Raw genomic sequence first — 11,360 nt, 5'->3', positions numbered from 1 at the left:
TATGCTTATTTTTTAATTTTAGTTTAGAGGATGGGGGTTTGACTGTTTTTTTTTTTTTCTCTTTTCTTTTTTTTGGGTTCATAACACTCACACGCATATTATATGGATTCATAGACCAACGGTCATGCCACTTGAACAAGCCTTGCAGTGCTGACTGCTGACTGTTGGTTCTTGATTGAATGGTGTTAGCGCGTAAATGCTTTAATTCTCATGCTCCTTTTTCACTTTTTAAAGGCAATGGGCTTCGTTTATTTTCCTCATGCGTAAAGGGCTCATGGCTCTGCGGTCTCAAGTCTTTGCTCTTTAGTGAGGTTTCAGACTCAGTTTCAGGCTATGGTTAGTGGTTTCGGGATTATCTGAAATCGGATGTGGATTGGGTTTGATTACGAGGCCCAAACGTTCAAAGGGTGGGTCTTCGATTTGTCCTGAGAGCCGCCGTTCGAATTATGTGTTTGAAAAGGTAGGAGGTGGTACCTACAAGACACTCTGATGCCTAAGTTAGCAAGTTTAAGTATATTGGAACTTAAGTATACCTGTAGATCTTGTTGGAATAAATTAATTTAAATAATCCAGATCATCCATATTGAATCATCAAAAATATATATCATACTCGAATGCGGAAGCGTACCTGAATTCATAAACATAAATCATACGACCGGAAGAGTTTGGATCTTGTGGTTTTTTCGATCTTCCTCAGCCAAAACCTTCTGTATTTCTAGGAGGCTGAACTGCAACTCTTTTGATGGAGAAAGAGTAACAAAGGCGGCTTTGGCATATTGGGGACCGAAACCCTGTAGGCCTATTTATATTTGAGCATGGCACCCATTAAACCCTTAAGCTCAAATAAAATAGTATCTAAAGCCCAGAAGATAATATATCTAAGATCCAAAAAGATAATTATCTAAGGAACAAAAATAATATCTGGTTTTATTCTCATTTAATTCCAAATCAAAAGTAATAATGACTTATTCAATTTAGCATTTATAACAATAAAGGAGATCATCATTATATAAGTTATTTAATTTGAAATAGCATAATTTGTGATTATAATTAATATATGTATTGCCCACAAATAAGTTAGGAAATCAAATAATTTCCTAACAATCTCCCACTTGGGCTATACATATATTATTTCTTGACATAATCACATCTTTATAAACTTTATGCGCACATCTGAATGCTATTTCTTTCATTACTTTAACAATCTGGTCCGTCTCATACATTAGATATGGAACTACCGCAGCTTTGATCACATTAAATGTCGTGACTAAACTACGCCAATCACCATCCTAATATACTCAACGACATAGATCAAATTTGGATGAGTAATATGGAAATTACATGCCAAGTGATCTCATGCATGTCTATTTTCAGCTGGTCTAACTTTATTGAGATCAAACACAATACAAATATTGCAAAATGAACATTTCACATAACATAAAATAAACCATCAACTTAATTCTGCAGAAAAATAACTCAATATCTGTCATAGAACATATAGCATAAACTCTCACTAAACCAAGGCATCACAAATATTGACACCCATCCGAGCAGTGTGCTCATGAAAAACTTTAGGGGTCAATCCCTTGGTAATGAGTCTGCTAGCATATACTCTGTTCCTATATGTCCTATGAAAATCTGTTTTTCTTAAACTTTCTCCTTGACAACTAAGAACTTGATGTCTGTATGCTTCGATTTTGTCAAGCTCTTATTGTTATTGGAGTATAGTACTGCTGACTTATTGTCACAAAATATCTTTAATGGCCTTTCAATGTCATCTACTATATGAAGCTTAGTGACAAAGTTTCGCAACCATATGTCATGAAATCGGAATCAGAGTACCTAATGATCTCCAAATTTTCTGATCTCCGATAAATAAGCATGTAATCCTTTGTTCTCTTTAAACAACGTATTACGCGTTTAACAGCTATCCAGTGATCCATATCTGGATTGCTCAAGTATCTACCCAACACTTCCACTATAAATGATATATCGGGATGTATGTAGACTTGAACATACATTAAATTCCCTAGTGTTGATGCATAAGGTTTATCATGCATTGTTGTCTTCTTAAGAACATTTTGGGGCATTGCTTGAGACTAAACTTGTCTCCTTTAACTACGGGTGTGTCCATTGGTCTATAACTTTCTATGACATATCTACTTAAAATGTTTTCGATATAGTTCTTTTGTGACAATCCAAGAATACCTTGAGAGCGATCTCTTAGTATCTCGATTCCTAATACAAAAGAGGCATCACCAAAATCTTTCATTTTGAATTTGTTCGATAGAAATTTCTTAATTTCATGCAACAAACCTATATCGTTAATGGCAAATAGAATGTCATCAATAGATAAGACCAAACAGATGTATTTACTCCCACTGAACTTGCGGTATACACACTCATCTATGATATTTACCTCAAAACCATGAGGTAATGACTTGACGAACATGTGATACCATTGACGGGAAGCTTGTTTGAGACCATAGATGGATTTTCTCCTTTCTCTATTGGATCTCCTTAATGACACTTCTTGAGGTTGTTGAGCTTGCTGTATGGATTGGGATTGAGGAGGATTCTCATTATTTTCCTTTACTGTAGCAGTATCTTGAGCAACAACAATATTCTCATTGTTCTCTTGTACTGTAACTGGATCTGCAGTAGGATTCTCATTATGCTCTTGTATTATAACTGTATCTTGAACAATAATAGGTACAAAGACCTAATCATTGTCAGTTACAGAATCCTCATCAAAAGCAACATTCCTAATATTTTCTTTCCCCCCAAACTCAACATTCTCAAGAAATCTCGCATTTTCCGTCTCAAAAATAGGCCTTGATGCAGGATTGTAAAACTTGTACCACCGTGAACGCTCAGCGTAACTAACAAAGTAGCAACTAATTGTCCTTGAGTCCAATTTTCTTTCATGCGGCCTATAAGGTCGCGCCTCAGCTGGACATCCCCAAATATGCAAATGCTTTATACTGGGCCTTTTCCCAGTCCAAATTTCATATGGGATTTTGTTAACTGCTTTGATTGGCACCCTATTAAGGATGTACACTGCGGTCTTTAAGGCTTCTCCCCAGAGTGATTCAGGCAAGGAAGAATGACTAATCATACTTCTCACCATGTCTTTAAGAGTTCGGTTCCTTCGCTCTGCAACACCATTCATGCTAGGTTTTCCTGGCATGGTGTATTGGGGAACAATACCACACTCCTCTAGAAAAAGAGCAAAAGGCTCGGGACGTTGCTCACCTGTACCATCATATCTTCCGTAGTATTCACCACCACGATCAGATTTGACAGCTTTAATTTTCTTTCCAAGTTGAAGTTCAACTTCAGCTTTGAAAGACTTGAAAACATCCAAGGCTTGGGACTTTTAATGAATTAAATATAGATATCCATAACGAGAGTAATCGTCTATGAACGTAATAAAGTACCGTTGTCCATTCTAAGAGACAGTAGGGAATGAGCCACATATATCGGTATGTATCAGTTCTAAGACATCTTTAGCTCTCTCTGCACCTAATTTCCTTTCGTTTGTCCTTTTCCCCTTTATGCACTCAATGCAGACTTCAAAGTCCGCCAAATTTAGGGGTCCAAAAATTCCATCCGACACGAGCCTCTGAATTCTCTGTTTAGAGATGTGACCCAGGCGTTTGTGCCATAATGATGTCGAATTCTCATTTAGTTTTTGTTTTGTACCCGTTTGCAGTATTTCATTATTATAGGAATTTAAGTCAAGGCTATATAGATTATCCACCAAATGACCAGAGTGAATATTATTCGAATTATAGAAGAGACTGACTTTATTGTCTCCGAACGAACAAAATAACCTGATTTGTCCAAACAAGAAACAGAAACCAAATTCCATCTAAATGACGGTACATAAAATGTCTCTAATAAATCCAAGTAAAATCCACTCGTGGAACATAATCTAAAGGTTCCTATAGCTTCGACTGCAACTATATTGCCGTCTGCCACATAGATGTATCTTTCAGCATCATTTGGTGGTCGGCTCCACAGGCAACCCTGCATAGTAACACTTACATGAGTAGTAACAGCAGAATCTACCCACCAAGTATCAACAGGTGCATAACTTAAACTAGCCTCAGAACAAACGAAAGTAAGAATTATACCCTTCTTTACACGCCATGTGGCATATTTGGTACAATCATTCTTCATGTGTCCCACCTTCTTACAGAAGAAACAAGTTGAAACTTGATCTTGTTTCTTAGCTTTATCTGCTTAGAAGGCACATCCGGAGTAGTATCACGCTTTTTTTTATACTGAGAAGATGAAGTCATGTGAGCACTTTCAGTCTTATCTTGCTGCAGCCTCTCTTCTTCTTGCACACAGTGAGATATAAGCTCATTTAAGGACCAAGTGTCCTTAAGAGTGTTATAACTCACTTTGAATTGCCCAAAGTGTGCAGGAAGGGAAATCAAAATGAAATGCACGAGTAAATCTTCAGACAACTCTAACTTTAGTGCTTTCAATTTTGAAGCAAGATGAGACATTTCCATAATGTACTCCCTTATGTTCCCTTTACCTTTATACCTCATGGAGACAAGTTTGCTCGAAAGGCTACTTGCCTCCGCCTTTTCATTCTTAGTAAAGAATTTTTCAACATCCTTTAGGAACTGTTTGGCATCTTTATCCTCAGTAATTGAGCCCCAAAACGCCTCAGGAATTGAGCGTTTCATGATCATAATGCTCATTCGATTGGATCTCTCCCACTTCTCTATTTTAACCTCATTGAAGTTTTCCGGAGTGGAAGTGGGTTTCTCCTCTCGAAGAGCTATATCTAGATCCATACAACCGAGGACAATCTCCACGGTATCTTTCCAAACTTTAAAGTTTGAACCATTCAGCATAGGAATACTGCTAATTTGTGCAGAAACATTGGTAGCTAAAGCCATAGTTTCTGGATTAGAACAAAAGAACATGCAGTAAATATTAGTTAATTAATGGGTAAAAATCTATATTGAGATATCTAGCACAACATTAATTTTCAATCTTTGGATAGAAAAATTAACTGTAAGTGATACTCTCATTGCAGTAATCAAATATTGTCAAAATTCCTGTCACACATTAAGCCTTTCTTTGGACCGACTTAATGCGCACATGGAAACTTAAACTTCACAACCTATTTATTACCGCATATATTTTCTATTAATTGGCCAAACAATAACCTTCCTTTGGGCCGATTATTGACCGCATAATTAATAGAAAATAAACAAAAGTGTGCAATGCTTATTATTTGGCCAAATAATAAACTTCCTTTGGGCCGATTATTGTTTGTATAAATAATAAACATTACTTTATTCTTAATTAGTTATACCCAGACACGTATTTACTATCAATATGTGTATGTAATTCGGCCAAATATAGACCTTCCTTTGGGCTGACCAATATTGGCATGAATTACATATCATCTTATTCCTAATGTTTTGAATAAATTAATTTTCACAACAGAGACTACTTTGGCAGCATAATGTTCAATCAATTTATTTTAAAACCAAATCTTTATAAAAGATGGGTATGATAATCTGAATTGTTACTAGTTTTCTTATGTAACAATCATAGAGTAAAGTATCGTTTTTGTCCCTAACGTTTGGGGTAAGTCCTATTTGTGTCCCTAACGTTTAAATCGTCCTATTTGTATCCCTAACGTTTATAAAAGTGATTCAATGTTATCCTACTATCAATTATACTAACAAATCGGATTATATTTTTCAATTATTCTCACTTGGATGTGTTCGATTTTAATATTATACCCACTATTTGTGTTTAGATTCAATTATCTCCCTAGAAAAGTGAATTATGTAAATGTTGTAGGAATTAGTTTCAACTTTTGATGAGCTATTTTTCTGAGTGGATCATCGATTCTATCCCAGATATTTGTATTCTAACTTCAAGAAGAGATTTTTAAAACTCAAACTAAAGCGTTCATGATATATAATTGACGGCAGGATAACATCGAATCACTTTTACAAACGTTAGGGATACAAATAGGACGATTTAAACGTTAGAGACACAAATAGAATTTATCCCAAACGTTGGAGACAAAAACGATACTTTACTCTTATTATTATTATTATTATTATTATTATTATTATTATTATTATTATTATTATTATGTACACATAACATGGCCAAATATAAATCTCTTTTTAGATCGATTAATATTTGCATAAGTGACATATACATATTAATCCTTATATCCTAAGAGGATAACCCATTACTTTTATACCAAATTAATGGCACATATAATTAAATTGAAGACAATTATAATTTAATAAATACAAAATACATATATTCGATTAATATATCAATTGTCATGCTTGATGTAACAGGATCAAAATTTATAAAATTTTCTTGAGAACCTCGTGATATATATAAATTCACAGTATTGCGTCAATTTCAGAAGGACAACAAGAATCAGGGATTTCATATAATTGAATGATAATTATAATAATAATAATACGATCCAATGAAAGAACGAATTCATGAATAATCATTATCCACACACATATGTTGTTCGAACATGACATTAACAAATAAATCAACATATAAAGAGGGCACTTCAATTTATAAAGTTAATGTATACACACTAAAACAAATATAAATTCACCGGATCCAGAAAATCGAATTCGATCCAAACAGAAAGTAATAAGCAAACATGTTTTGATCCCGTGAAAAAAAAACCTTAATATTTTCAATGACTCAATTATGGATGGCTCTGATACCACTTGTTGGAATAAATTAATTTAAATAATCCAGTATCAGTGTATTTATAGGTGATGAGTCAATAACCACTGTTGGATAGTTCCACTTCTAATGGTGGATAACCGTTCCTATAACCATCCCTTTATTTTAGAGTGGTTGAGATCTCTCTTCTAAAAGTGGGAGAGAGATTTATGAGACAGTTATTCTCTTGGATAAACGATGAATGCCTGCTGGTGTTGATCCAATCTCTTTGTGGAAGTCGGATAGACGGCAAAGACCAATTTTTTAGATTGAGCCTTTTAGCTTAATTTAAATCTGGTTTATAATTTGAGTTAAGGTATGAATAGTTAACAAATCTTATTATTTTGGAACAGTAGTAGCTGAATGAAGTTAACGCTGCTCGATTAGGAAATTACGTGCTGAAGAGCTAGGGGTGACAAAACGGTCGAACCTGCCCGGCTGATCTGCCGAACTCGTTAAAAAAAGACAGGTCGGACTAGGATTTAGAATCCACTGAATAAAAAATTCATCAAATTTGTGGGTTTTGACGGAGGTGGGTGAACCGGACCAAAGGTTTTTAGTGCAATGCACATTTTTTTTCCCTTGATAATTTTCATTTTGTAAGAAAACAATTTTCATTTTTTATTAAAAATTACAATTAACCATGGCATTATTCCATTTACAATAGACACGAGCCTTGAGGGGTTGGCGTGCAGCCCTCTAGTAGTACAATATGAGATGAAGTCATAAGGTCCACTGTTGCGAAATGAATCACATTCACAGACCACAGTATGGACCGGAAGATAAAAGATTAGGACTAGTTTTATTATATTGAAGAAATGTGTATACTTATTTCATCACACATCAATTCACGTGATAATGGAAAACCAGGCTGCATACCAGATTTGGATCTTCAACAGTTCAACTACTCTTAGCTGCAGAAAAGCATGCAACAAAAATGGCGTCCTCAGGGAGCTGATGGAATTATCCTGCCGGAGCACTTGCCGAACCCAATTGTGTAACCGTCTCCCTGCAAAGCAACAAAGAATTTTAGCTTATTCTCTATGCAAACTCCATTTTACAAAATAAAAGCAGAGTTATGCTAGAGGATCATCAGAATTTATTATTTTTTGTGGGATAAATTATGTTGTTGGATTATTAAACTAAAAAAATTGAGTTGATGGCTAAGGACTTGTTCGGTTGAACAAGCACTTAGTGATAGCCAAGAAGAGAGAGAGAGAGAGAGAGAGAGAGAGAGAGATATTGAAAATAACTAGAACACTTTAATCTATAGTAAGTTTGTAACCTTGCAATATCCAGTGAAGGTGACTTCATCTCCATCTTCAAGAAATTTCCGATCTACCCCATTCAATGACAGTGTGTTTTGTCCATTCCACGTTAACTCCAGCAAGCATCCACGGGACTCTTGCTCCTGCAATAAAGAACACCCATTTTAACTGAATCTCCTCGCACAAATGTCAAGGAACAATTACTCAAAAGATTGAAGAAGACCCCGCAGTGAGGAATCAAAACTCGAGACTACATAAGATATTAAGTCTTACAGGACCACTAATTGTCCCAGTTCCAAGGAGATCTCCTGGTCTCAGATTGCAACCGTTGATGGTATGGTGAGCAAGCTGTTGAGTCAGTGTCCAATATCTGCAGAGTAAGAGGGTTACATATGTGAATATATACACTATGTATGAGAGACGTGTTATTTGCGCTAATTATTTCATGGATGAACTTTCACAGGTCAGCATAAGCATTTGTCATGTAGTAAGCCTAATTGTGCGTTGAGGTAAAATGACAGGTATAAAAATTAAACAGTGGGGAAACAAGCTAAATAAATGTGCTGAATTTTTGACGCTAATTGGAAAGAAACTCTTACAAGTGCTTGAGATTACTCCGTGTCACCACACTTGGCTTCTCATGCTCAGCTGGTTTAATGTGAACCTTGCGGAAGGAGACAATTATGTGATTTAGAATAATAATATAAAAGGTTTATCACCTAAGAAAACCATCAATTTCAATCTGAATGTTAAAAGGAAGGAATACTATTCAAGCAAATGGATATAAAAGTGCTCTGAAATACCTCAAGTGCGACATCGTAGTTTTTAGATACTTTTTCAGTCAAATATGGAAGTGGAGGAGGATCCTGCATTTCACACACAACAGATTAGATAGTATGCCATATCATTATATGATGAATATTAGAAGTGAGAGGCCCAAAATACAGTTCCTCCAGTGTTAATATCCAAAGGAAGAAACCATTCACCTGTTTTGGGGCTTCACACGCAAAAGGTTCTAATGCTTCTAGGGTCACAATCCAAGGTGATATTGTTGTGCCTACACAATGTTTGATGATCAAAGACCGTAACGGAAGGTTAACACAATAGCAGCTATAAACCAAAAGTTTTCCTTCTAGAAAAAATAACACATGCAAGATGCAACTCCCATTTTTCCCCAGTTGGTCTTTAAGAATATGAAGTAGTAATTAATTGAAGCTTCATACCAAAATTCTTGCCAAGAAAAGGGCCAAGAGGAATATATTCCCATGCCTGAATATCCCGAGCTGCAAAACATAATTTAGTAAGCTGCCAGCACATTGTTGTCAACTATACCGCGAATTGACATCAAAAAGAGATTGAATTGGATATTTACCACTCCAGTCATTCATTAGAACAACACCAAAGATATGATCTGCTGCGTTGTTGATATCCACAGGTTTCCCCAAATCATTTCCAGGTCCAACAATAGTAGCCTGTAAGAAAACTAAGAATTTTACTAGAAGAGAAAAGTAATGCAGAAGAACCTTGACAGCTCAATTAAAAGGGAAGAATCAAATGGATGAATATCTAATCCAGAGTTTTATATCTTCAAAACAACAACATATACATGTATTTAGATCATAAAATGGCAAAAGAATATCCACAAAGAAAAAAGGCTAACCATTTCCAACTCAAAATCTAGCTTTCGAGAAGGACCAAAGTAAGGTGGAGATCCGGGTGTTGGATGAGCTTGACCTCTGGAATTACCACAAAGTGGCATACATTGTGAGATAGGGTGCAGAGCAATTAGAACATTGTATGAACTAAAATTAGCCGAAGCTTAGTTCTTTCATTTAAATTTTCTCAATCTTCATGTAATATACACTTGAGAATTACTCTTAAAGCATTTGACATAAAGTTATATTAGCCTACTTATATTTAGGTGCATGACAAAGCTTCCTATGTTAACCAACACAACTTGGATGGAGCGAAATTTGATAACTTCAAAAACATAAGACCGACAAAATGCAGATATCTTAAAAAGTAGCTTAAGCACATTGACTTGGAATAGAACCAAGTTAGAATTAGCAACCGAACTTCTAACCTTGGTCGAACAATATCAGTTCCAGATATAACAACAGAAGATGCTCGTCCATGATAGGCAACGGGTAGGTGATACCTACAAAAGAAGTTTCACATTCTTCATTTCTTCCATTACAAACAATTTTTCTCTTAGCTGATTTGTAAAAGGCTTCCATTTCAAATGAACATACCAATTTTCTAGGACAGGATTCTGTGGCCCGCGAAATATGAGGCCACAATTTTTAGTGTGATGCAAAGATGAAAAGAAGTCGGTGTAGTCTCCAATCTGAACAGGAAGAAGCAATTCCACACGGCTCTGAAAATGTATACATCAACAAATCAAAACCATTGTAAGAAGTGTCAAACACGAAGTAGTAAAATAACCAAAACAAGAATCACAATGTGTCATACCATAGGCACAAGTGATTTCTCCCTCAAAGTAGCATTATCCCTCAAGGTTGGCTCAGTTGCTACATATAACAAAAAGAAAATAGATTTGTTTTTCAGCCAAAAAAAAAAGACCCTAACAATTTTGACATGAGAATCAGCTATTTAAAAGATACATCAGCCTCTTCCATAAAAAAATGCTGTAATATACAAACAAAGAGTGAATAATAATAAAGCAAGTAAAAAAAAGAAGAACAAATTGAGGTTGTAACATGTACCTGAAAGGAGCTTTTGAAGAGTAGCACGAGCTTCCTTCCACGCTGGTCTTCCAAGGGATACAAACTTATTTAGATTAGGCTGTTTCAATTACAAACACAACATGGGAACCAATTAGTAGTTAGTAGTTACAGAGGTTCCAAAACTACGCCTTGTTCAAAACTTTTTCTCAATTGAAAAAAAAAAGGAAAAATCTTCGGAAAAATATGGGGTCAAAACTCAAAAGAGTTCATCTAAATAACAGGTACATACATTCCTTGCGTTTCTTCCGGTTTCACAGCAAAGCAAAAAGCTCATAAATTACGATATCTTAGCCCCAAAAAATGGGAGCACCTTTAGTGCTAGTATCGATATCCGAAAGGAGTAGAACTAATTAGCTCAGTTAAACAATAACCGAACCACTTGAACTAAACCAAACTTGAGATTTCAGTGAAAGTAAGCTTCAATTTCAGATTTCTGCTGTGTTGGAGAGAGAGAGAGAGAGAGAGAGAGAGAGAGAGAGAGAGAGAGAGAGAGAAAGAGAGAGAGAGAGAGAGAGAGAGAGAGAGAGAGAGAGAGAGAGAGAGAGAGAGAGAGAGAGAGAGAGAGAGAGAGAGAGAGAGAGAGAGAGAGAGA

The 11,360-nt window shown here is 35.6% G+C and overlaps 1 protein-coding gene across 1 annotated transcript in view; it reads right to left on the bottom strand.

Annotated features, from left to right (window-relative positions):
- Positions 7,354-11,360, bottom strand: part of LOC107638686 (fumarylacetoacetase) — a 6,592-nt gene continuing 2,585 nt past the window's right edge. The window contains exons 2-14 of the mRNA XM_016342040.2: positions 10,748-10,826; positions 10,494-10,552; positions 10,274-10,398; positions 10,105-10,179; positions 9,682-9,757; positions 9,394-9,493; positions 9,245-9,304; positions 9,008-9,078; positions 8,825-8,887; positions 8,621-8,685; positions 8,295-8,391; positions 8,039-8,164; positions 7,354-7,762 (exon numbers count right to left, since the gene is read on the bottom strand). Of these exons, the coding sequence (XP_016197526.1) occupies positions 7,700-7,762; positions 8,039-8,164; positions 8,295-8,391; positions 8,621-8,685; positions 8,825-8,887; positions 9,008-9,078; positions 9,245-9,304; positions 9,394-9,493; positions 9,682-9,757; positions 10,105-10,179; positions 10,274-10,398; positions 10,494-10,552; positions 10,748-10,826 (1,059 nt within the window). The 3' untranslated portion in view covers positions 7,354-7,699. The remainder of the gene's footprint in view (positions 7,763-8,038; positions 8,165-8,294; positions 8,392-8,620; positions 8,686-8,824; positions 8,888-9,007; positions 9,079-9,244; positions 9,305-9,393; positions 9,494-9,681; positions 9,758-10,104; positions 10,180-10,273; positions 10,399-10,493; positions 10,553-10,747; positions 10,827-11,360) is intronic.

Source organism: Arachis ipaensis, chromosome B04 (genome assembly GCF_000816755.2).
Source record: "Arachis ipaensis cultivar K30076 chromosome B04, Araip1.1, whole genome shotgun sequence".
Classification (NCBI taxonomy): Eukaryota; Viridiplantae; Streptophyta; class Magnoliopsida; order Fabales; family Fabaceae; genus Arachis; species Arachis ipaensis.
Note: the sequence above shows the minus strand (reverse complement) of the source record. Positions and strands in the feature narration are given on the sequence as shown.